The sequence below is a fragment of the Chlorella variabilis genome, assembly GCF_000147415.1.
Source record: "Chlorella variabilis unplaced genomic scaffold CHLNCscaffold_3, whole genome shotgun sequence".
Taxonomy (NCBI): Eukaryota; Viridiplantae; Chlorophyta; class Trebouxiophyceae; order Chlorellales; family Chlorellaceae; genus Chlorella; species Chlorella variabilis.
This window is the reverse complement of record NW_005435085.1, coordinates 809,525-830,719: the sequence shown is the minus strand read 5'-3', so window position 1 is coordinate 830,719 and position 21,195 is coordinate 809,525. Positions and strand designations below refer to the sequence as shown.

The 21,195-nt window shown below is 66.9% G+C and overlaps 6 protein-coding genes across 6 annotated transcripts in view; 3 read left to right on the top strand and 3 right to left on the bottom strand.

Annotated features, from left to right (window-relative positions):
* CHLNCDRAFT_34091 (hypothetical protein) overlaps positions 1–2,473 on the top strand; it is a gene marked incomplete at its 3' end in the record, with an annotated part of 3,514 nt that extends 1,041 nt beyond the window's left edge. The window contains exons 5-12 of the mRNA XM_005850815.1: positions 130–285; positions 446–582; positions 931–1,081; positions 1,188–1,268; positions 1,422–1,516; positions 1,689–1,773; positions 1,906–1,952; positions 2,080–2,473. Of these exons, the coding sequence (XP_005850877.1) occupies positions 130–285; positions 446–582; positions 931–1,081; positions 1,188–1,268; positions 1,422–1,516; positions 1,689–1,773; positions 1,906–1,952; positions 2,080–2,473 (1,146 nt within the window). The remainder of the gene's footprint in view (positions 1–129; positions 286–445; positions 583–930; positions 1,082–1,187; positions 1,269–1,421; positions 1,517–1,688; positions 1,774–1,905; positions 1,953–2,079) is intronic.
* Positions 2,474–8,958: 6,485 nt separating this feature from the next.
* CHLNCDRAFT_19573 (hypothetical protein) lies at positions 8,959–11,529 on the bottom strand (the record flags this gene model as incomplete). The annotated part of the gene is made up of 6 exons (XM_005850533.1): positions 8,959–9,285; positions 9,878–9,986; positions 10,359–10,586; positions 10,809–10,935; positions 11,055–11,240; positions 11,430–11,529. Coding segments are annotated over 6 exons (1,077 nt in total), but the record flags the coding sequence as incomplete, so codon positions are not given.
* A 562-nt stretch (positions 11,530–12,091) lies between these two features.
* CHLNCDRAFT_140524 (hypothetical protein) lies at positions 12,092–13,909 on the top strand (the record flags this gene model as incomplete). Its single annotated transcript, XM_005850814.1, has 7 exons — positions 12,092–12,235; positions 12,325–12,513; positions 12,653–12,822; positions 12,958–13,121; positions 13,287–13,356; positions 13,495–13,652; positions 13,758–13,909. 7 exons carry the CDS (start codon positions 12,092–12,094, stop codon positions 13,907–13,909), a joined length of 1,047 nt encoding a protein of 348 aa, XP_005850876.1.
* Positions 13,910–13,967: 58 nt separating this feature from the next.
* On the bottom strand, positions 13,968–16,326 carry CHLNCDRAFT_56001 (hypothetical protein; the record flags this gene model as incomplete). The annotated part of the gene is made up of 7 exons (XM_005850532.1): positions 13,968–14,491; positions 14,701–14,856; positions 15,088–15,247; positions 15,430–15,607; positions 15,801–15,850; positions 16,028–16,167; positions 16,281–16,326. The coding sequence occupies 7 exons, from the start codon at positions 16,324–16,326 to the stop codon at positions 14,139–14,141; spliced, it is 1,083 nt and encodes a 360-aa protein (XP_005850594.1). The 3' UTR covers positions 13,968–14,138.
* A 300-nt stretch (positions 16,327–16,626) lies between these two features.
* On the bottom strand, positions 16,627–18,240 carry CHLNCDRAFT_140522 (hypothetical protein; the record flags this gene model as incomplete). The annotated part of the gene is made up of 6 exons (XM_005850531.1): positions 16,627–17,063; positions 17,187–17,340; positions 17,510–17,610; positions 17,776–17,956; positions 18,036–18,106; positions 18,201–18,240. The coding sequence occupies 6 exons, from the start codon at positions 18,238–18,240 to the stop codon at positions 16,627–16,629; spliced, it is 984 nt and encodes a 327-aa protein (XP_005850593.1).
* Positions 18,241–18,593: 353 nt separating this feature from the next.
* Positions 18,594–21,195, top strand: part of CHLNCDRAFT_19664 (hypothetical protein) — a gene marked incomplete at both ends in the record, with an annotated part of 3,351 nt that continues 749 nt past the window's right edge. Inside the window, 9 exons of the mRNA XM_005850813.1 lie at positions 18,594–18,788; positions 18,922–19,016; positions 19,166–19,291; positions 19,417–19,526; positions 19,682–19,873; positions 19,975–20,156; positions 20,343–20,439; positions 20,567–20,715; positions 20,881–21,032. Of these exons, the coding sequence (XP_005850875.1) occupies positions 18,594–18,788; positions 18,922–19,016; positions 19,166–19,291; positions 19,417–19,526; positions 19,682–19,873; positions 19,975–20,156; positions 20,343–20,439; positions 20,567–20,715; positions 20,881–21,032 (1,298 nt within the window). The remainder of the gene's footprint in view (positions 18,789–18,921; positions 19,017–19,165; positions 19,292–19,416; positions 19,527–19,681; positions 19,874–19,974; positions 20,157–20,342; positions 20,440–20,566; positions 20,716–20,880; positions 21,033–21,195) is intronic.

Here is a 21,195-nt window from a genome sequence, read left to right as displayed (position 1 = left end):
GGGAGGGCAGGGGAGGCATGCAGGGGAGGGAGCAGGGGAGGAGGAAGGGCCCCGCGGCATGCCATCCCGTCAGCGCCTGAACGGAAACGGCTGACAACATGCCTTTGATCCTCCTGCCTGTCTCGCAAGGATGAGCCGACGAGTGGATTAGACTCCACCACCTCCATGCACGTGCTCACCATGCTGCGCCACTTGGCGACAGGCGGGCGCTCCATCATCGCCACCATCCACCAGCCCTCCTCCCGCCTCTACCAGCAGCTGGACAAGCTGCTGCTGCTCAGCCAGGTGCACCAGCCTGCTGACGGCGGCGCCCGCCATCCTGGCTGTGCGATGCTGAGGGCTGGGGGAGCCTGGGTCAGCCACCCGCGTCAGGCAGCCTGAGGCAGGCTGCTGCCCGCTCACCTCGTCATTACCACACCCGCCCGCCTGCTCGCCCCCCCTGCAGGGCCACGTGATGTTCTACGGCCAGGCGCAGCAGGCGGGCGAGTGGTTCAGCCGCCTTGGGTACACGCTGCCCTACGGCTCCTCCCTGGCCGACTTCATCCTGGACCTGGCCTCTGCTGACGTGGCGGTACCCGACAGGTGGGCGGTACCGCGCTCGCACACCTCACTGGCGACCATCTCCATTTGCCCCACTCATCCATACCCACCACGCATTCCGTGGCACCTCCCCCCCCCCCACACACACACACACCTGCCTGCCTGCCTGCCTGCCTGCCTGCCTGCCTGCCTGCCTGCCTGCCTGCCTGCCTGCAGGGACGGCGAGCAGAGCCGCGTGTACCTGATTGCGCGGGCGGAGGCTTACCTGAAGCGCCACCCCCAAGACGGCTTCGACCTTGGCAGGAGCAGGCACCAGCAGTCGCCCAGCGCCCCGGCGCTTGTGCAGCTGCCGCTGGAGGCCAGCAACATCAGCGGCCCCAGCACCCCGAGCAGCCGCAGCGGCAGCGACGGCGCGGCAGGCACGCCGGCGGCGGTGGTGGGTGGCATGGATGGCGTCACGGGTGCGTGGCCGCTGCAGGCGGAGTTGTGCACGTGTGCACTGCACCCAGCCCTGCTGGCCCTGCCTTCTCAGCTGCTAATTGTCCCCGGCCAGGCTTTCTTTTCCCTTGGCCCCTCCTGCTTTGCCTGCAGTGGAGAAGGTGGACGGCAGAGGCCGCGGCCTGGCGGGCACCAGCAGCACGCTGCAGCAGGAGCACCGCTGGGGCGCGCCCTACCTCACGCAGGTGGCCCTGCTGTTCAGGCGCAGCCTGCGCACCCGGCGCTTCGAGGTGGGGCGCTGCTCCAGGCCTGCCAGGGGCGCATCCCGTGAAGCTGGCCCCGAGTCGCATGCCCTGCTGTCACCCAGTGCTCCACCCCAGCTCGCTGCACTACTCTTTTCTCAACCGTGCCCACCCTGCTGCTGCTGCCGCTGCCGCCTGCAGAGCATGAAGACCCAGGACATCTACCAGTTTGCCGCCATCTCGCTGCTGGCGGGCCTGTTCTGGCTGCAGGCGGGCAAGGATGACACGGTGCTGGGGTGCGCTGCCCCGACCCTGCCGCAGTGCTGTTTCTGTGCCCTGCTGTGTGTGCCTCTGCCCAGCTCGGCCCTGGCGGCTCCCACTTGCAGAAGAAGACTGTGACATATGTACGACTGGCGCCTCTGGCAGTCGCCCAACCCCGACTCGCTGCTCCCCCTGCTGCGCCTGCAGGGCGCGCAACACGCTGGGCCTGCTGTTCTTCATCTCCATGTTTGCCTCCTTCCGCTCCCTCTTCCTGGCCCTGTACACCTGGCCGGTGAGCACACCCGGACGCTTTCCCTGTGGGGGCCGCCGGCCTGCCGATAAGCCCGCCTGCCATGCCTGCTCTGTCGGTGCTCTGCTGTATATGCTCGCTGCAAAGCTGCTGCGGGCCTGGCCTGGCGCGCAGGAGGAGTACAAGCACATGCTCAAGGAGCGGGCCAGCGGGATGTACAGGTGCGGCGTGCTGGGGGTGGGCCCGCGCTTCGAGCTGCACAAGCGTGCTTATACCCCAAGCACCCCTCCAGCTGATCCATGCCCTCCACGCCCAACCTGACCTGCTTGGGAGCTCCCTGGGCTGCAGGCTGTCTGCCTTCTACGCCGCCCGCACCCTCAGCGACCTGCCCATGGACTTCACGCTGCCCACCGCCTTCTTCCTCATCGTCTACTTCATGGGCGGCCTGCGCTACAACGCCGCCGCCTTCTTCGGCATGTATGGCGTCACGCTGCTGACCATGCTGGTGGCCCAGGTGTGGAGGGCGGGCTTGGCAGCGGGGCAGGGGACGGGGCGGGCTGCAGGGGACGGGGCGGGCTGCCAGTCCCTGCCCTGCCTGGGACGCTGTCGGCGCGGCGCGGCTCCCCACCCTCGCTCGCCCTCGCCGCTCAGGCCCACCACGCTGGCGTGCAGGGCCTGGGCCTGCTGCTGGGCGTCGTCACCATGGTGCCCAAGACCGCGCAGACCCTGGCCTCCGTGGTGATGATGGCCATGGTGCTGACGGGAGGCTTCTTCATCACCGAGCTGCCCTCCTGGTGCGCCTCTGCACGCATGCGCAGCCGGGCGCGCGCCCGCGCAGCCGGCGACTTCCCCGTTGCACGGCGCTGTCCCCGCCGCGCTCGTCCTCCCTTATGCGGCTCTCTCGTGCCTGCAGGCTGGAGTGGGTCAAGTACCTGTCCTTCATCTACTACTCCCTGGGCATCATGCTCTACATCCAGTTCTCCGGCGGCGGCCGCCAGCTGTACAGCTGCACCGACCCCGCCTCCGCCGACGCCTGCGCCCAGACCAACCCCGCCGACCCCGAGACCAGCCCCGCCTGCCAGCCGGTGGACAAGTGAGCGGGAGGCAGCTGGGAGTGCATGCACAGGCTGCTGGAGCGGCTCGGGAGGTGCTGGCATCTGCCCCGGCATGCAGAGGTGCCTCTTCGTCTCCCTGCACCACCACGCCATCTTGCCCTCACCGCGGCTGTTTGCGCCCTGTCGCCCGCCTGCTCTGCAGCATTCAGGAGGCGCTGGCGCTGGCGCAGGACCCCAGCAACCAGGGCGAAGCCATCCGCAACGCCTTCATCCTGCTCGGCTTCTTCATCGCCTTCCGCGTGCTCGTCTACGTGCTGCTGCGCCGCAAGACGGCGGGCCTCTGAGTTGAGCGCTCCGTGTCGACATCGGCACGAGCGCTGGCCGACCCTGCCTACCAGCGATCCCCGAGGAGAGTGGAAAGCAGCAGTTCGGAGGCGGCGCGCCGCTGATGTTCAGCGACACACTGGTACAAGCGGACCGCCCTGCGAGCCGGTCGTTGTTACCCAGCGTAGCACATTGTTTGCTTGCATGTGTTCTGTGTTGCTTGCTGAGAAGATTCCGCGGCCCTCGGTTATTGCCGCCAGAGTTAAAAAAAAGAAGAGTAAAACAGAAAATGGTGGGTGCTGGAAAAGAAGAGTAAAACAGAAAATGGTGGGTGCTGGATGGGACGCGACGGAGCGCCGGCGGTGTGGATGGGTTGGTGGGCAGCCAAAGGCATCGCCACCCCACACACATCATCCACGCTGGTGACGAGGACTGTGAGGGCGGCAAGGAGCGCGAACAACGCCTTGTCCAAGGCGCGCCTTTCTTTTGGCGCCTTTCTTTTGCTGCTGGTCCCTTGTGTGCAAGCTTCTCTGCCTTCTGGCCACCTCTCTCGTCGCTCTCCACTCTCCCCTCTCGTCCCTCGCCACCAGCCGCCATGCGCACCAGGAGCTCCGCAGGTGCTCGTCGGCCAGCTCCTGCGCGGCCGCCTGGGATCCTGCTCCTGCCAGATGATCTGGCGGACAGTTTGCTCGCGCTGCTGCCCAACTGCGACCAGAAGCAGCTGGCTCTCGCATGCCGAGACACCGCAGCTTGGCTGCGGCGCCACCGAGCGGCGGCGCGGGTGCCGGTCAATAGTCAGCACGAGCTGTGCCAAGCGCTGAACACGCTGGTCAAGGCACCCTCGCTGCGGAGCGTGCGCCTGGTGGCCTTCGGAAAGGTGCCGCTGACCCTCAACCTGCGCAGCTTCAGCGCTCGGCTGCCGCGCCTGTGCGATCTGGTGCTACACGACTGCCTCATCACCGGCCGCACGCTGGGCCACCTCACCGCGCTGTCGCACCTCACCAGCCTGGCCCTGGAAAGCTGCAACAGCGAGCCGGAGGGCCGCCTCAACGCAGATGGGTGCTTCTCGGCGCTGGCCGCCCTGCCAGCGCTGCGAGCTTTCACGGCCAGCAGCGTGCAGGGCGACGCGGGGCTTCAGCTGGCCACACAGCTGACCAGCATCAGCCTGAAGCTGCCCGATCACATGCCTGACTACGAAGAGCTGCCGCCTGATGCGGCGCTGGATTTAATGTGAGGGGGCACGGCCGGAGGGCCGTGTGGGTGCTGCCTACCATTGCATCCACAAATGTGTTGCATCTTGCCCAGGCTGCTGCCACCTTCACACCTGTGCAGCTGCGACAACTGCGGCCAGGTGCACGAGGAGGACGTGGATCAGATGATGCAGGCATACACCGACTGGCAGGTGAGCGAGCCGTACTTCTGGCGGCGCCGTGGTCCCGAGCCGATGCTGCCCCATCAATGCTGGTCTGCCTGCCTTTGCTCCGTGGCTGTATAAGGAGCCAGCCAACTCAGGTTGCTTGCAAAAGGCCACCGTGGGGAGCGACAGCAGGCATCTCGACAGGTCTGTCCAGGGCTGCTGCAAGGCTGACGTCGCTGCCTGCCTGCCTGGCCTGCCTGCCTCTTGCCTGCCCGCCCTCCCTGCCTGCCGCAGGACACCGTGTCCATAGGCGCCCACCTGCACGGCCTCTCCTCGCTCAAGCGGCTGGAGGTGGACTTCTGTGGGGAGTGCATGGAGATCAACACGGTGCGGATCTGAGGGCGGATTTGAGGGTGGATTCGGGATGCGCCCATGCCTGCCTGCATGCCTGCCTAACGTCATGTAGAGTGTGCCGCCCCGCTGCATGCCTGCAGGTGCTCAACACGCTGGACCTGGGGCAGGGCGGCTGCCTGGCGGGCCTCACCTCCCTCACGCTGCTCAACACCAGCAGGAAGGACTACCGCGCAAGGCTGATGCGGGCGTTTGATTCCCTGCCCAGCCTGGCGTGCCTGGAGTGCCAATTCGAGGCCCATGCCTACTGGATGCACTGCCCAGAGGACAGCATGGATGCTGCGGGCAGGAAGGTGGCGCTGACCATGCTCGACCGCCGCGGCTGGCTGCTGCAGCGCAGCCTGCCGGCCGCCGAGGAGTAGCGCCGCAGTGTGCTGGCGTGTTTGCACCTTGTCCTGAACGCCTGCGTCCGACTCTGCAGTAGCGCCTCGCTTTCTAAAACATCTGCTTCCGCTCTTGTTTGTTTCTTCCATGTGTGAACTCAATCGTGTAGCGAGTGCTGGCAATACAAAAGCAGAGCAGCAAGGGAAGCAGCAGAAAATGAGATGCAATAGCGCAAAGCAAGCCGGCAGTCGAACGCTGCTGTGCGGGGCGGGGCTAGGGCCGGGGCCCCGCTCAGCGCCGCCGGTTCTTCCCAGCCGGCACCTTCTTCTTCACGGGCGGCGGCGGCGCCTTCCTGCCCTTGCCCTTGAGCCGCTTGGCCACCTTGTCCTGGCCGCGCTTGTCCGCCCGCATGCGCGCATCCAGGCGCGGCCCCTTGTTCTTGTACTGCTCGTTGCGCCCGCCCTTCTTGGCCCCCTTCTTGCCCTTGCCCGACCGCGCGCGCGAGTACAGCTTCTCAATCTCCGCCATCTTCTGCTTCAGCGGCACGTCCTCCTGGTTGGCCACGCTCTCGGCCTTCTGGCGGGCCTGCAGCAGGAGCGGCACAGCCCAGGCAGGCCAGCGGGGGCAGGCGGGCAGTTGGCCGCTGCCCAGACAGCACCCAGCGCCGACCATCCCCAGGCACAGGGCACAGGGCATACTCCAGCAGCCGCGGCAGCAGCGTGCTCCTCCACGCTGGCCCAGCCCTCGGGCTCCCGCCCGGCGCCGCGCGCACCTGCGTGAGCCGCATCTGCAGGCGCTTGCGCTTCCGCGCCTTGGCCTCTGCCACCTTCTTGATGGGGCGGGCGTCAATGGAGCGCAGCTCCTCGCGCGCCGCCCGGTACTCCTCGGCAGTGATCTGTGGTAGGGGCAGGTAAAGTGGAAGGGTATTAGGTGGGTGGGTGGCTGATTGGAGGAGCTGGTGGGGGCAGGGCAGGCAGGCCACGCCTGGCAGCGGCCAGATGCGGCGAGCGCCCTCGCGCGATGCGGCGCCGTGCACGCCGTCGCACCTGCGCCTGGGGACGCATGAACTTGCGCTCATCCTCATCAAACCACTTGGGCAGGCCCACGTCGTGGCTGCAGGGGAAGCAGGGCGGAGCTTAGAAAGCAGGTCGTTGAGAGGCGCGGCGAGACGAGGAGCAGGGATGGTGTCTGGGAGCGGGATGCATGCAGCTTGCGAATGTGCCTCAGATACCGTCCTAAGTGATTTTTCATGCCTGGCCATGCGGCCCGGCTCAACCATATGCTTGTTAGTTTCTGACATCACCGGCACGCTTGTGTTGCAGTGCATCCCAGGGCAGCAGCGGCAGCAGTGCATGCCGCCCTCAGTGATAACAGCGGCAGCGGCAGCAGCAACTCAGTGGATGCCTCAGATACCGTCCTAAGTGATTTTTCATGCCGGCTACTTGAGCCGGCTCAACCATATGCTTGTTAGTTTCTGACATCATCGGCATATCGTGTTCAGTGCAGCAGCGGCAGCGGAGCAATGATGCAGGCACAGGCGGCAGCAGCAGCAGCTTGTTGGGCGCCTCAGATACCGTCCTAAGTGATTTTTCATGCCCGGCCATGCGGCCCGGCTCAACCATATGCTTGTTAGTTTCTGACATCACCGGCGCCCAGAGCCGCGATGCAAGGCAGCTCGGCAATGGTGCAGGCGCAGCGGGCGAGCATCTGGATGCATCAAATGCAGGCATGGCAGGCAGGCGTCCCTCACATGCACACATGCATTCCCCCCCCACACACAGGCCGCTGCCACCAACCGCGCACTCACAATGCGTGCTTGTTGTAGGCGGCCTCTATGATGTCGTCCTTGACGCGCCGCCGCAGCATCTTCTTGGCCAGAGCACGCACCTCCGCCTGCAGGGCAAGGCAGGCGGCAGGCAGGCAGGCAGGGTGAATACAGGCGCCCGCGGCAGCCAGGCTGAGCGGCGACGGGCAGGCAGAAGGGTCGGCCTCATCCGGGGCCGGCGGGATTCCCCAGAGCGCCACACAGTGCAGCCTCCCACGCCCGCAGGCACGGTGGCCGAACGATGCAGCGACGCGCCGCCTGGCTCCCAGCCCACCCTCTGCCCACCTTGGCGTGGTCGTCCATCAGCTCATACTCATCCTCGCTCTCGCTGCCCTCCGACCCGCTGCCTGCCGCCGGCACCACCTCAAAGCCGTCCTCCGGCCCCGCCAGCGCATCCGCCGACAGGCCCAGGTGGCCGTTGGCGCCGCCACCCGTGGCGCCGCGCTGCCGCTTCTTGGCCGCCACCGTGCCGGGCTCGCCCTCGGCGTCGCTGCCAGAGCTGGCGCCCTGCTCCTCCTCCTCCTCCTCGTCTTCGTCCTTGCCTTCCACGCCCGCTTCCTCCAGCTGCTGCGCCGCGGCCGCGGGAGGCTGCGGGTCGCCGCCGCCGCCGCGCTCGGCCTCGGTGCGCGGCCGCTTGGCGCCCTGCTGCTGCTGCTGCTGCTGCTGCTGCTGCCGCACCGCCATCACTGCATCCACATCCTCCTCGGGGTCCTCTATGTTTTCATCATCAAAGATGTCCTGGCAGAACCACTGGGCCACAGCCGCCTCGGCAGACGTGGGCACCCCCGCGCGCCGCTCGTCAAACGTCACAATCAGGCCGGCGCCCTGCGGCAGGCGGGGGCAGCGACCGCAGGGCCGGCTGTTGGGCCAGCGGCCAGCGGCCGCCTGGGGCGACCGGCAGCATGCCCGCCGCTATCCAGGCTGTCCTGTAGACCAGCACAGGACCGGGTGAGCCCCCTGGTGTGCAGACCCAGGCCGGCAGCTGCCCCTCACCTCCTCGCCCTCCTCCTCCTCCTCCGCTTCCAGCTCAGACTCAGACTCGCTGGAGGGCACCTCAGGCCCCACACCCTCCTCGCCCTCATCCTCCTCACTGCAGGCAGGCGGTGTGGGTGGGTGGGTGGGTGGGTGGGTGGTGTGGTGGGTGGTGAAGGAGCAGTGAGCGCTCAGGACCGCAGGCAGGTGCTGGCCTGGGGGCAGCAGCACAGCTGCCCGCATGCCCCAGCTGCCGCCTCCGCGGCTGCCGCCGGCTCCCGGCCTGCCCCAACCCGGCAGCGCCCCACCTGAGCTCGCCAGCGTCTCCCATCCGCCGCCGCTTCTTCTTGGCGGTGTCCCCCTTCATGCGCTGCCGCTGCTTCCAGGCCTGGTAGGAGTCTTCCAGGTATCCGTCCATCATGGTGTCGTACCTGCAGCGGTACGGCAGCGGTACATGAGCGGTACGGCGCAGTCGGGGAGGGGTGGAGAGGCCTGGTGTGGGCAACAGCATGCGGCAGCCCGCCGCCGCCTGCCCCACGGGCACCCAGCGCCGGGCGCTTGCGGGCATGCCAGCCCCGTTGCTGCCTCCAGGGCCGCGCCCCACCTGCGCTGCTCCTCCTCGCTATCCATGTCCTGGCTGCTGCCTCCGCCCGCCTCCTCCTCGCTGCTGCTGCCGGGCGGCGTGCCAAAGTCGGGCGCCGAGGCATCCCCCAGCGCGCCGCCCGCCCTGCCCTTGATCTTGGCCAGGCTGAAGAGCGACTCGGGCCCAGTCTCCTCGCCAATGCCCTCGGCCTGCGACAGCTGCGCGGCGCGCACCCGCGACTTGGTGCGCTGGTCCCGCCGCTTGCGCCGCTCCTTCTTGCGCCGCTTGTCCATCCTGCGGCAGCCGGTGGCCGCGCAGCGTCAGCCAGGCCTGGCGGTCGCGGCGGCGGCAGCAGGGAGCCGGAAGGAAGAGCGCATCAACACGGAGCAGCAGCGGCAGCGGAAAGGGCAGCAGCCCGTCCCCACCTGTCCTTGACCTCCCCCATCTCCCGCAGCAGCTTCTCCTCTGGGTCCTCCTCCTCCTCCTCCCCGCCGCTGCCGCCCTCCTCGCCGCCGCGCTCGCCCGCCGCCGCCGCCGCCGCCGCCTTGGCGGCCGCCGCCTGCTGGCGCTGCAGGTCCTTTTTCACCAGCAGCCGCCAGCGCAGCAGCTGCTTGAACTCGCTGCGGCCCAGCACTTGAAGGTCTTTGCACAGCGTCCTAACCTCCGCATCGGTGGCAGAATGGCTGCGCACAAACGCGGCCAGCTCTGCTGCGTCCTCCACGCCCTCCACCTGGCCTGCAGGCGGGGGTACAGGCCAAGGGCGAGGGGAGGGCCACGCCAAGGTCAGGCCGAGCCGGCCAGAGGCGGCAGAGAGGCAAAGGTGCGAGACAGTGTAGGGCGCTGGGTGGGGCTGTGGCAGTCAGGATGAAGAAGGAAGTCTCTACAGCCAGGACAGCGGTCTCCCGCTGCCTGTCAAGCCTGTTGAGTTTGATTTGTTTATGGGCATCACTCTGCCACCATCCCAAAAGCGCGCTTTCAACGGGCAGGCATGCATCCACCGTGCAGCAAAGCGGTGTGCAGCTGGCAGGCAGGCGGTCAAGGTGAAGAAGGAAATCTCTACAGCCCAGCGTGCCCCAGAGGGGCAGCCGGTCAAGCCTGTTGAGTTTGATTTGTTGTTGGGCATCCTCCCGCGGCCGCGGCAGCCATGTGCAGGGCCTCCACCGCACCGGCAACCCCGCAGCGACAAGCAGCAGCAGAGCAGCAGCAGCAGGGCGTGCAGGCGGCGCAGCGCCTCAGGAGGCAGCCTCCCAGCGCGGAACCTCCCCTTGCCTACCCTCTGAGCTGGGGCCCTCCACAGAGATGGTCGTGTACTGGCCCAGCAGCTCGATGGGGTTGTCCCCCGCGATGAAGGCGCCCGCGGTCAGCGCCTTGTGCGTGGTGGACAGGCCCTCAGCATACCCCTCCCTGCAGCCCCAGGCAGGCAGGCAGGCAGGCAGGCAGGCAGGTGAGCAACACAAGTGGGCTGCAGGGTACCATCGACGGCAGGTGCCTGCCTGCCTGCATGTGTGCATGCGTGTGCATGCAGTTGATTGGCCCTGCCGGGCCCTGCCCCACCTGAACCGCGTCTGCTTGATCTTCTGCTTGATCAGCGCATCGGGGCCAGCTATCTTGGGCGCCTCCTGGACCTCCTGCACACCCACACACAAGCAGCGCCCGGCCACGTTGAGGTGCAGGCAGGGACCAATGCGCCGCACGCACCAGCCAAGCGCGGCGGCTGGATGGCGCACCGCCAAGCGCTCCCATTGTGGGGTGGCCCCGGATGCCAGCCGCTGTCACAGGCGGCAGCGGCTGGGACCCCTTCCATCTCCGGGCCTGCCCCCTGCGCCCACCTGGAAGAGGTGCTTGGGGTCGAGCAGGCGCGGGTCGATCTTGGCGGGCGCCTTGTAGCCGCGGCACACCACAAAGATCTCGGCAGAGGTGGAGCGGGAGGCCACGGGCTTGGTGGCCTCCACCTTGGTGAACAGCTGCTGGAAGGCGTAGAGCAGGGGGGAGTAGTCTTTGGACCTGCGGGGTGGGGGTGGGGTGGGGTGGGGGGGCAGGCGGGCGCGCAGATGGAGTGTTGAGTGCGTGTGTGCGTGCGTGCGTGCGTGTGTCTGTGAGTCTGTGTGGTGTGTGTTGTATGAAAAGAGCAGGGAGGAGGGGAATTGAGGCCACCACATGCCAGCGATGCAAGCACAGCGCCGCCGCCGCCAGCAGCAGCAGCAGCAGCAGCAGGCAGCGCCCCACCTGAAGACCTTGGTGACGAAGGTGCCCTTGGGCGCCAGCACGTCTGTGGCCATGCGCAGCGCCTCCAGCACCAGCCAGGCCTGGGAGTAGGCCTCGGTGGCCCAGGCGCCGCCCACGTTGGGCGCACCTGCGCGCAGGGGCGGCGCGCGCCGGGCGGTGTCAGCGGCCCCGGGTGACCACATCCCCCAGGCCTGCCCACCATCCCCTCCAAACACCAACAGCAATGCAACGGAGGGCCGGGCGCACCGTCGTGCAGCACGACGTCGATCAGGCTGCCGCCCGTCTCCTTCTTGATGGCCTGCCGGCACTTCTGCGTGGTGATGTCCCCCACCAGCGTCTTGACCCCCCTGATGGGCTTGATGGCCACCAGGTCCACGCCAATCACCAGGCTGCCCACGGGCATGTTCTTCACCGCCACTTGGCACCAACCTCCTGCACACACACACACACACACGATGGCGGCGGCGGCGGCGGTGGCAGCACGAAAGTCACAAGCCAGCGAGCCGGCAGCCCATCCGCAGCTGCCTTCCAGCCTCCAATTTCAAGCCCAGCCGGCAGGGGGTGGTTCCGGCTGCTGCAAGCAGCGCAGTGCTGCCCTTGGCGGCGGCGGCGGCGGCGCACCTGGCGCCGCGCACAGGTCTAGCAATGAGCGGGCTCCAGACAGGAAGTAATATGTGCGGTTGAGCTGGATGAGCTTGAAGGACGCACGGGAGCGGTAGCCTGCACGAGGGAGGCATGTGGCGGCGCATGCATGGTGGCAGGGTGCACCGAAGCTGCGTAACGGCTACCAACAGTGCTTGCATGGCGCGGTGGGCAAAATTGGACTTGCCCTGGGCCTTGGCGAGGTGATACCAGCGGTCCAGCCGCCCCTTCCCCTTTTTTGTCTTCGCCATCTTGGGTGGACAGGGCAACCGACCGGGAGGCTAACCTGCCGTCAATCGGCCACTGCTGTGAAGAAAAAGGGAGCCACCACAGTACAAGCTTGTACTGCACATGGGCGCTAACTGCCTCCGCCTACTACAAGCCATTTGGGCCATTGCGACGTAATCCAAGGCGCCAAAATAGCTCGAAAACACGTCCATCACTGGATCCAACGCTAGGCAAGAGGTATCACACTTGTTTTAGGTTGGCGGTGCTGTCCACTATCGTGCCAGGCTGCTGCGGCCCTCTGCGGCATTCACCCACGCATTGGGGATGCGTGCTGCCTGCAGGCGAGCACAGTGCACGGCGGTGGCGGCGAGGCGTGGTGGCGGCGGGCGGCGGCCAGCGGCGAGGGCCTCCAGATGGCCGCTCTGGTGGCCGGCCTCCTGCTAGTGGCGCTGCTGGCCTGCTCCACAGGCAGCATTGATGGTGCCACAGACGCCAATCTCACCGCCGCCCCAGGCGGCCTGTCAGCCGCACAGACGCCGCAATTCGTTCTGCTGACGGTGAGCCCTTTTTGGTTGCCGTGCGTCCGCAGGCTGCTGCATCAGAGCGCTGCATCCCGTAACATGACCTCTCACTTCCTGCAACGAAGGTGGACGATGCTGTGTATTGCCCTGCCAAAGACTTGATTACGGCGGTGACAGAGGGCCGCCAGACCGCCGACGGCTGCCCGCTGGCGGCCACCATGTTTACGATGCTGCGCAACACTGACTGCAAGGCGGTGAGGGACCTGTGGCGGGCCGGCTACGAAATCGCTGACCACACTCTGGATCACAAGCGGGTGAGGAGGGCGGCGGTTGCTGTGATGTGGCTCAGGCCAGCTGAGTGCCTGCAAATCCAGGAGACGCTCAGGCATTGCTGGTGGCGAGCCCTGCGCCACCAGACTGGATGGGCCCCGCGACTGCCCATGCCCTGCGCAGCTGGTGGGGCAGGACCGCAGCTACGTGGAGAGCGAGGTGGTGGGGGCGCGCAGGCAGCTGGCGGAGTGCGGCGTGCCTGAGCAGGACATTGTGGGGTTCAGGGCGCCGTATCTCTTTGTGGACCCACAGCTCAGGGAGGTGCTCCACGAGAATGGGTTCCTGTACGACAGGTGCGCGCCGGCGGCAGACAGCCTGCAGCAGCCCCGGCTTGCCACGTGCGGGTGGTGCCAGCTGCTCCCCTTTGCATGCGTGACCGGTCGCCGCCATCGGCCTCCCCTGCTGCCATCGACGCTGTCCCTGTGCAGCTCCATCATGGAGAGCATGAACGGCTCCGTGTCAGACGGCTTCTCCAGCAGGCTGTGGCCCTTTGACATGGGCGCCGGGGTCCCCATCGCCTGCGCCTCTGACGACACCTACACCCAGCTCTGCAGCACGGCGGAGAGCTGGCCGGGCCTCTGGGAGGTGCCAGGTCAGGGGCCCAGCCCGCCGGCGCAGGGCCATGCTGCAAGTTTGCAGCGCTTGCTGGGTGGGGACCGTGCGGCAGCTCATGCATCTGGGTTGCCTGCTGCTCCACGCATACCTGGGTGTGCTGAAGGTCTGTATGCCTGGCCATTGCTGGCTGCCACGGGTGCAGTGTGGAAGCTGAGCGAGCTGGGTGGGCCCTACCCCATGGACCCCGGCTTCAGCTACCCCAGCATGTCGCAGTGAGTGCCCTCGGGAGGGGACTTCCTCAAACTCTTCGAGATCGGCGCTGTGGCGTGTGCCACTCCGACTCCAATCGCCAGTCGATGACAGCTGCTGGCACTGGGGGTCCTGAATCTGAATGCTGTGGCGTGCTGCAGGGCGAGCGAGCACTCTGCATTCGACATCCTCAAGGCCAACTTTGACGCCGCCTACGCCGGCAACAGGGCGCCCCTCAACGTGTATGTGCACCCCTTTTGGCTGCGGGCAGAGTCGGAGGAGCACGGGCCCAACCTGGAGCAGCTGCAGAAGTTCGCAGGTGGGAAGCAGTGGACAGTGGGCTGCAGGCACTTGGCTGAAGAGGAGGAGGAGAGCACAAGCAGGGTGGTTCCTGCCCTGACCTGCCCCTATCCCCTGCCTGCAGATTATGCCCTCACCAAGCCACACACTTACTTTGTGACCATGCGGCAGCTGCTGGCCTGGATGGAAAACCCCATTCCTGCCGATGAGCTGACGCCCGAGAGCCTGGGCTGCGGCAACCCTGGCGGCGCGGGCCCCAGCGAGGCACCTGCATAGCGACCCGATGTTTCCCGCTTGCCCATTCCTTTGCTGCTCCCTATTCGTGATTGGATTTCATGTGTCGTGTTGCAAAAAGCAGGCGCCCAATGGGGTTGCATGCACGGGGAGGAGAGGTCACAGTGCTGAGGAAGAAAGAATGAGGCAGGGGAGAGAGAAGCGCATGCAAGAAAGCAGGCGCCGGCGTGGGACGTTCAGCGTGTGGCCGCCAGCCGGCCGCCTCCCCGCCCTAGAGCAGTCCCTTCTCCTTGGCAATCTTGAGCTCCTCCTCGCTGGCCCCCGTCAGGTAGCCCGCCGGGTTCTGCGAGGCCCAGGCCCACTGGTCGCGGCACATATCCTTCACCGTCAGCTTGACCCGCCACCCCAGCTCCCGCTCCGCCGTCTCGGTGGCCGCCCACACCGCCTTGGCGTCGCCCGGCCGCCGCCCCGTGAGGTTGACCGGCACCTTGAGGCCGCTGGCCTCCTCAAACGCGTGCACCATCTCCAGCACCGTGGTGCCGGTGCCGGTGCCAAGGTTGTACGGCACGCAGCGGATGTCGGGTGTGCCCAGCACCTTCTTCACAGCCGCCACGTGGCCCTCGCCTGCACGCCCGGCCAGCCAGCCCACAGCGCGCACACAGCTTCAGGCACGCGCTCTCGCCTGTTGCTGGGCCGCTTGTCCGGCTGGGCGTCCACAACCCAACACACATGGAAACACACGCATGGCAGCAACAGCACTTCATCCTCCCCCTCCACCCTCCCCGCTCCAGCCCCCCAGCTTCCAGGGCCCCAGCCTCCAGGCCCCCACCCACCCAGGTCCTGCACGTGGATGTAGTCGCGCACACAGGTGCCATCCCGCGTGTCGTAGTCGGTGCCATACACATTCAGCACGGGGCGGTGGCCCAGCGCCACGTTCTGCACCCAGGGCATCAGGTTGTTCAGCATCACCTGGTGCTCCCCAATCTTGCCTGCAGGGGGGGAGGGAGCAGGGGGCAGGGGCCAGGGGCCACACGGCTTGGGTGTGAGAGTGCATGCAAGTCCGAGCCGGGGAGCGGCCACCAACGCCCCGTCGCAGCCAGCATGAAGCACAGGCCAGCTCCCGCGCAGCCCTCTGCAGCCAGCTGGCCTCTTGGCCTTCCACCTTGCTTCAAGTGCTGCTACCCTCCCCTACCCCCCACACACCCAACCAGCCCGCCCACCCGAGGGGTGCGCGCCCACGGGGTTGAAGTAGCGCAGCAGGATGATGCGCCACTCGGGGTCAGAGGCCGACACATCCCGCAGGATGTCCTCGATGATCAGCTTGGTGTTGCCGTAGGGGCTCACAGCCTTGAGCGGGTGCGCCTCGTCGATGGGCACGTACTGCGGTGGGCAGGCAGGCGGGCAGAGGAGGCAGGCAGGCACGAGCGAGAGGCGCATCAATGCACCCGAGGAGGGCAAGGACCACTCAGCCCGGCGCTGCTGCTGCCCTCTGCACCCCTTTCCAGGGGCTAGCCCGTGCGGCGCAGCCCTGGGCAGGAGCCAGCAGCGCCGGCGGTGCCCACCTGCGGGTTGCCGTACACGGTGCAGGAGGAGGAGAAGACGATGTTCTTGCAGCCATACTTGTTCATGGCCTTGCACAGGTTGATCGTGCCCAGCACGTTGTGGTCGTAGTAGCGCAGCGGGTTCTCCACGCTCTCGTTCACGTACTTGCGCCCCGCAAAGTGGATCACGCACTCAAACCTGCGGCCAAGGCGGGTGGCGTGCGGGAATGGAGGGGTGGACACTGGGCCAAGCCAGGCACAGCAGCGCCACAGGGGCTGGCCGCTGGTACCAGGTCGCTGCACCACGCCTCAACCGCTGCTGCTGCTGCTGCCAATGAGCACAATGAGCATGCGATTGTTGGACCGACGAGCGGCAGCTCAGCCGAGCTCACTTGTCCGCCTCAAACACTTTCTCCAGGTCCTCCATGTGCCGCAGGTCGCCCTGCACAGCACCAAGACCCACCCCACCGCCTCAGTGGCTGGCACAAGATGTGCCGGACAGCACAGGCAGCCCAATGCGATGCAGTAGGCAGTGCACTGCTCAGAACGGCCCGCCCGCCCCGGAGCCACAACCGCCCCCAGTGAACCCCACACGGCCCCCCGACAGCGCGCTGCCCACCTGGATGAACTTCATATTGCCCGCCTTGTCGCCAGCCAGCTCCACCATGCGGTCGTAGGCCTTTTGAAAGCTGTTGTCCAGGTTGTCCAAAATGACCACACGGAAGTCGTGCTCCAGCAGCACCAGCACCGTGTGGCTGCCTGCAGGCGCAACAGGCCAGCCACTGCCGCAATGAAGGGGCCGACAGCAGGTCTCCAGGCGCTCGCGGCCAACCGATCGTGCGTCCCGCCCGCTCACGGTGGGTCCCACGCACCGATAAACCCCACTCCTCCAGTCACGAAGATGTTGCCAGCGCTCATGGTGTGGCCGGCAGCTGGTTGAGGCTATCCGAGCGAGGGTGATGGGCTGCAACCGCACACGCCTGGCTGGGAGAGCTGCAGCTGGGTCAGCACTGGATGAGAGAGCGGCAGATCTGAAGGAGATGGCGGCGAGGAGGACAGGGGTCTCCGTACATGTGGAGGCACCGCCGTACTGCTGTGACCTGTGGCCTTGGCTAACCGACAGCGACAGGGAACAACTACAGCATGCCAAGGGGCCTCGCTACAACGGTACATGGATACAGAAAGATACACAGAGCACCCATGTGCCCTGAATGCAGCTCAATACACACGCACCGCCGCCTGCGGCGCAACCGCCGCGGGGCGCCTCGCGCTGCTGCGGCCGCGTGGCTGTGCAAACGCTGCAGTCCCTGCAGGGCGGCCTGCGCTGCCTGCTGCTGCTGCAGGCGCCCCTGCAGCGGCATCAAACAGCGGCTCAAAGGGCAGCTCCGCGGGCCGCTGCAGCCAGTTGTCGGGCGGGTAGCTGAAGCCGGGTGCCCCCTCAACAAAGTGCATGCTGTAGGCATGGCGCGAGTGCGGGCTGGTGTTCTCCTTGCTCAGGTGCACATTGCCGCCGTGCAGCAGCACCAGGGACCCGGCCTTGACCTCCACCGGCACAAACCCGGCCAGGCCCTCAAAGGAAGGCATGTCGACGTCGAACCTGACCGATCCGTCGGCGGCGCGCAGGAAGCGGCGGTGCACGCCCTCCAGGTGGGAGCCTGCGTGATAAGGAGGGAAGGGGGCCATGCCGGCGTGGGCTGCCAGGCTGTGCTGGAGGCACAAGGAGGACAGGCGGCTGCCCGCGGTTCAACGCACAGCTCCCCAGGCCGCCAGGTGTGCACCTGGCAGCGCCCACAGGCAGCCGTTGTCCCGCCGCGCATCCTCCAGCGCCAGCCAAATGCCGACGCACGAGAAGGGGTCAGTGGCCAGGAAGGAGCTGTCCTGGTGGGGCACCACCTCGCCGCCCACATACGGCTGCTTGAAAATAAGCATCGACTGCAGGAGGGTGGCGGGGCAAGCAAGGCAGAGTTTGGTGCAGCAAAGGGAGGGATGCGCACCTCCCAAGCTCATACAGCACACCACAATGCTTCATGCTGCGGGTGAGGGTGAGGAGCAGCTGCCAGGAATGCATGCCTGCACCTGCGTCCCCCCCTCGCCCCCCCACCTGCACAGGCAGCGGGCGCTGGAAGCCGAGCGCCGCCATGAGCCCCGCCATCTTGCTGCTGCGGCTCCAGAGCCGGAACACGGGGTCCAGGTCGTGCATGGCTGCGGGGGGTGGCAGAGCGGCAGGGAGCAGCAGGGTGAACGCATGGGGAGGCGGACGGGCAGGGCAGCTGGAGGCGGGCGGCACAGCTGTTGTTGTGACCGGTCCAAGCCATGGGGCATGTGCAGCAGTGCGCAACCCAGGCCTGCCGTGCTGCCAGCTCGCACCGTGCCCAATCTTGTTGATGGCCCGGTTCTTGGGCTGCTCCAGCTGGCCGCCCTCCCCAAACGCCTTCTCCTCGAAAAAGAAAGAAACGGCGGAGGCGGAGTCGAGGAAGTACGTGTCGGTCTTGGCGGTCTGGTTGCGGGTGCTGAAGACGGAGATGGTGGCTGGGTCAAAGGCCTCCACCTGTGGAGGGCAGGGAGGAGCGCTCTTAGGCGGCAATCGATGTGGCAGTCGGCGGCGAGCCGTGCAAGCGGCGCCTCACCAGCTCCTCGCCCCGCTGCTTCAGCGCCGCCACCTCCTCAGGGGTGGCGAAGTCCTCCAGCACCAGGAACCCTACGGCAGTGCAGCAGCAGTGTGGTGGTGATCGTGACGGAGGTGCGGTAGAGTGGCGGCAGCAGGTTGCCCAGGCGCACCCGACCCCACGCACCATCCTGCTTGAATTTCTCGACCTGCTCCTCGGTCAGCATCGATCCCGACGTCCTTAGGGTGCAAGGCGTGCTGTTGAGAGAGCAGGAGCTGTTGGAGTCGAGCAGGCAGCTCGGCGAGCCGCCCAAGCGTTGATCCAGAGTCTGCGGGGCTGGCTATGGTTGTCCTAGCAGGCTGCGGTCGGAAGTTCAGCTGGCCACCTCCACGTCACAGCAGGCAGAACACAGAGAAGTCCTGGGCCTCAAACCCATCGATCTTGCACCTTCCACCCGAGGCTGCACCATTGCCCGGGCGTCAAGCACGCCATCACGCGTGTTGCCATCACTGCTGTTCTCGGCAGGCCCGCAGCGGTGCCCAGAAGACATCAGGCACACTAGGCAGCCCGATCACAGCCATGGCAGGAGACCCGGAGCGTGCCGACGCTGGTGATGAGGAGATGGCCGAGGCGGGCAGCGGCGGCAGCGACGGCAGCAGCGGCAGCGACTCGGACTTTGAGGAGCTGACCATCAGCCCCGAGGACACCGAGCTGCTCATGAAGCTGGAGCAGCAGCTGCAGGACAACCCCAGCCTCTACGACAGCCATGTGCAGGTGGGCTGCGGGCACCCCTGGTGCTGCTCCAGCGGTGCTGCCGCGTCCTCGCAGAGCAGAGTTAGCCATTTGGGTCGCTGTGCCAGACCTTTCCTCTCAAGGCTGCCGTGCCGCGCCTGTCGCATGTGTGCAGTACATCGAGGTACTGCGGCGCTGCAAGATGGGCTCACGGCTGCACGAAGCGCGCCAGGCGATGCATGCCGCCTTCCCTCTCACCGAAGCCCTGTGGTGAGCGGTGCGGCCAGGGCCACAGGCACCCATCATCTGCCGCCTGTATCGCAACAATGTGGAGCAAATGATTCGGCGCTGCTCGGCCTCCCCGCCCAGTTCCTGACTCGCCATGCTCACGCTGCCACGGTCAACCATGCCGCCCGCAGGTTTGACTGGCTGTCGGATGAGATTGAAGGGCTGTCGGAGGCGGAGGATGTGCCCAGGATTGAGGCGCTGATGGACGAGGCTGTCCAGGACTATCTGTCCGTACCGCTCTGGGTGCAGTACCTGGAGTGAGTGGCACGGGGTGGAGCACTGAGGCTCATGCGGACTGCGTGCCGGCTGCGTATGGAAGCTACGCGGCCCGTGCCCCTCCCGCTGCAAGCCGGGGGTGCTGTGCTGCTCTGCCCTCTCGCAGGTTTGTGCGCGAGTTTGACCCAGAGGTGCAGGCGGGCGGCGCCGCTGGGCGGGCCAGGATGCGGGACCTATGCGAGCGAGCCCTCACCGCCGGCGGGCTGCACGTCACAGGTAGGTGGGGGCAGCCGGTGCAGGTGGCGGCGCAGGACAGGAGGGGTGGTGTTGTATGGTGTGGAGGCCTGGCGGGTGGCGGCATGGTCGTTGCAGCTCTGCTCAGTGCCGTCCATTTGGGGCAACTTGGTGCCCGTGTGCTGTGGCACGTGCAGACGGCAGCCGGCTGTGGGCTGTGTACCGCGAGTACGAGCAGGGCCTGCTGGAGGAGCAGGCCAGCGAGGAGCAGGCGGAGCGCGTGCGCGGCCTGTGGACGCGGCAGCTGCAGGTGCCGCTGGCCGATGGGCCGGACACGCTGGCAGCTTACCTGGCATGGGAGCGCAGCACGCGAGGTGGGCCTGGGGCAGGTGCTCTGATGGGCAGGCAGGCAGGCAGGAGGCGGCATGCGTATATTGCTGAGAGCGTGGTCGGCAGCTGACTGGCCAGGCTCCCTGTGTGCCGCCTGCAGGCGACGAGGCCTGGCAGGCGCCGGCGGCGGTGCAACAGGGGTATGCCAAGGCGCAGCAGGCGGCCGAGCTGCGGCAGCCTTACGAGGAGTCGGTGGCTGCTGGCAAGCCCGCTGGCGCCGACCTGCTGGCTGCCTACATGGCGTATGTTAAAGTGGAGGAGCGGGCCGGAGACCCGGGCAGGGTGCAGGCAAGCCCTTAGAATAGAAATGCCGCGCTGCGCCTGGCCAGCGCTGTTTGTGCATGGGACCCAGCGAGGCCAGCCAGCCCCAGCAACTTGCCGCCCTGCTGTTGCCTGCCGCCTGCAACGCCGGCACACATCTGTGGGCGATTTGTGCGTGCAAGTGCCCTGCCCCCCCTGCCCCTGCAGGCTGTCTACGAGCGCGCCGTGGCGGCCTTCCCCGTCACTCACTACCTCTGGCTTCAGTATGCTCGATACCTGGAGGCACACCTCAAGATTGGCTCGGGTGCGCTGCACTCCCATCCATGGCCGGCAGGAGTGTGCGCTTGTGGAGAAAGCCCCAGCTCCAGCTTCTGTTCTGGCTTGACTGACAGCTGATGGCTGCGGCTGCGGCCTGCCGCTGCTGTGTGCAGTGGTGAATGCGGCATATGCCCGTGCCGTGCGCAACTGCCCCTGGGTGGGCCAGCTGTGGGGCCGCGCGCTGCGCGCGCTGGAGCAGTCGGAGGCGCCTGAGGAGCAGCATGCGGCGCTGTACGATCGGGCGCTCGCTGCAGGCCTGCAGGTGGGGAGGTGGGGCGGTGGGCTGCACACAATTGCACCCGCGTCCACTGCTTGGCACGACGGCAAGGGAGGCCCGCCACAGTCGCCGTTGTTGGTTCGTGCAGGCTACCATGCCGCCAACCTGTACTGCATGCTGCCCCGCCTGTACTGCTTCATTGTACCGCAGAGCTACGAGGACTATCTGGAGGTGGTGCTGGCGCGCCTGGACTGCCTGCGCCGGCGCGGCGCCGAGGCGCTGCCCAAGCTGCGCACCGCCTTCAGGAGGGCCGCCGACCTGCTGCATTCCTACTTTCCAGACCATCTGGACAGGACCTTCAGGTGGGGGGTGGGGCGGGCCTGGGAGGGCGCAGGCTTGGTGTTGTTCTGAGGAAAGGCAGCTACACAAACTGTTCAGTGCCCTTCTTTCGGACTGGCACGGGACGGTTTCATGCCAAGAGAGAGAGAGTGTGTGTGGGGGGGGTGGGGGTGGGGGTGGGGGTGG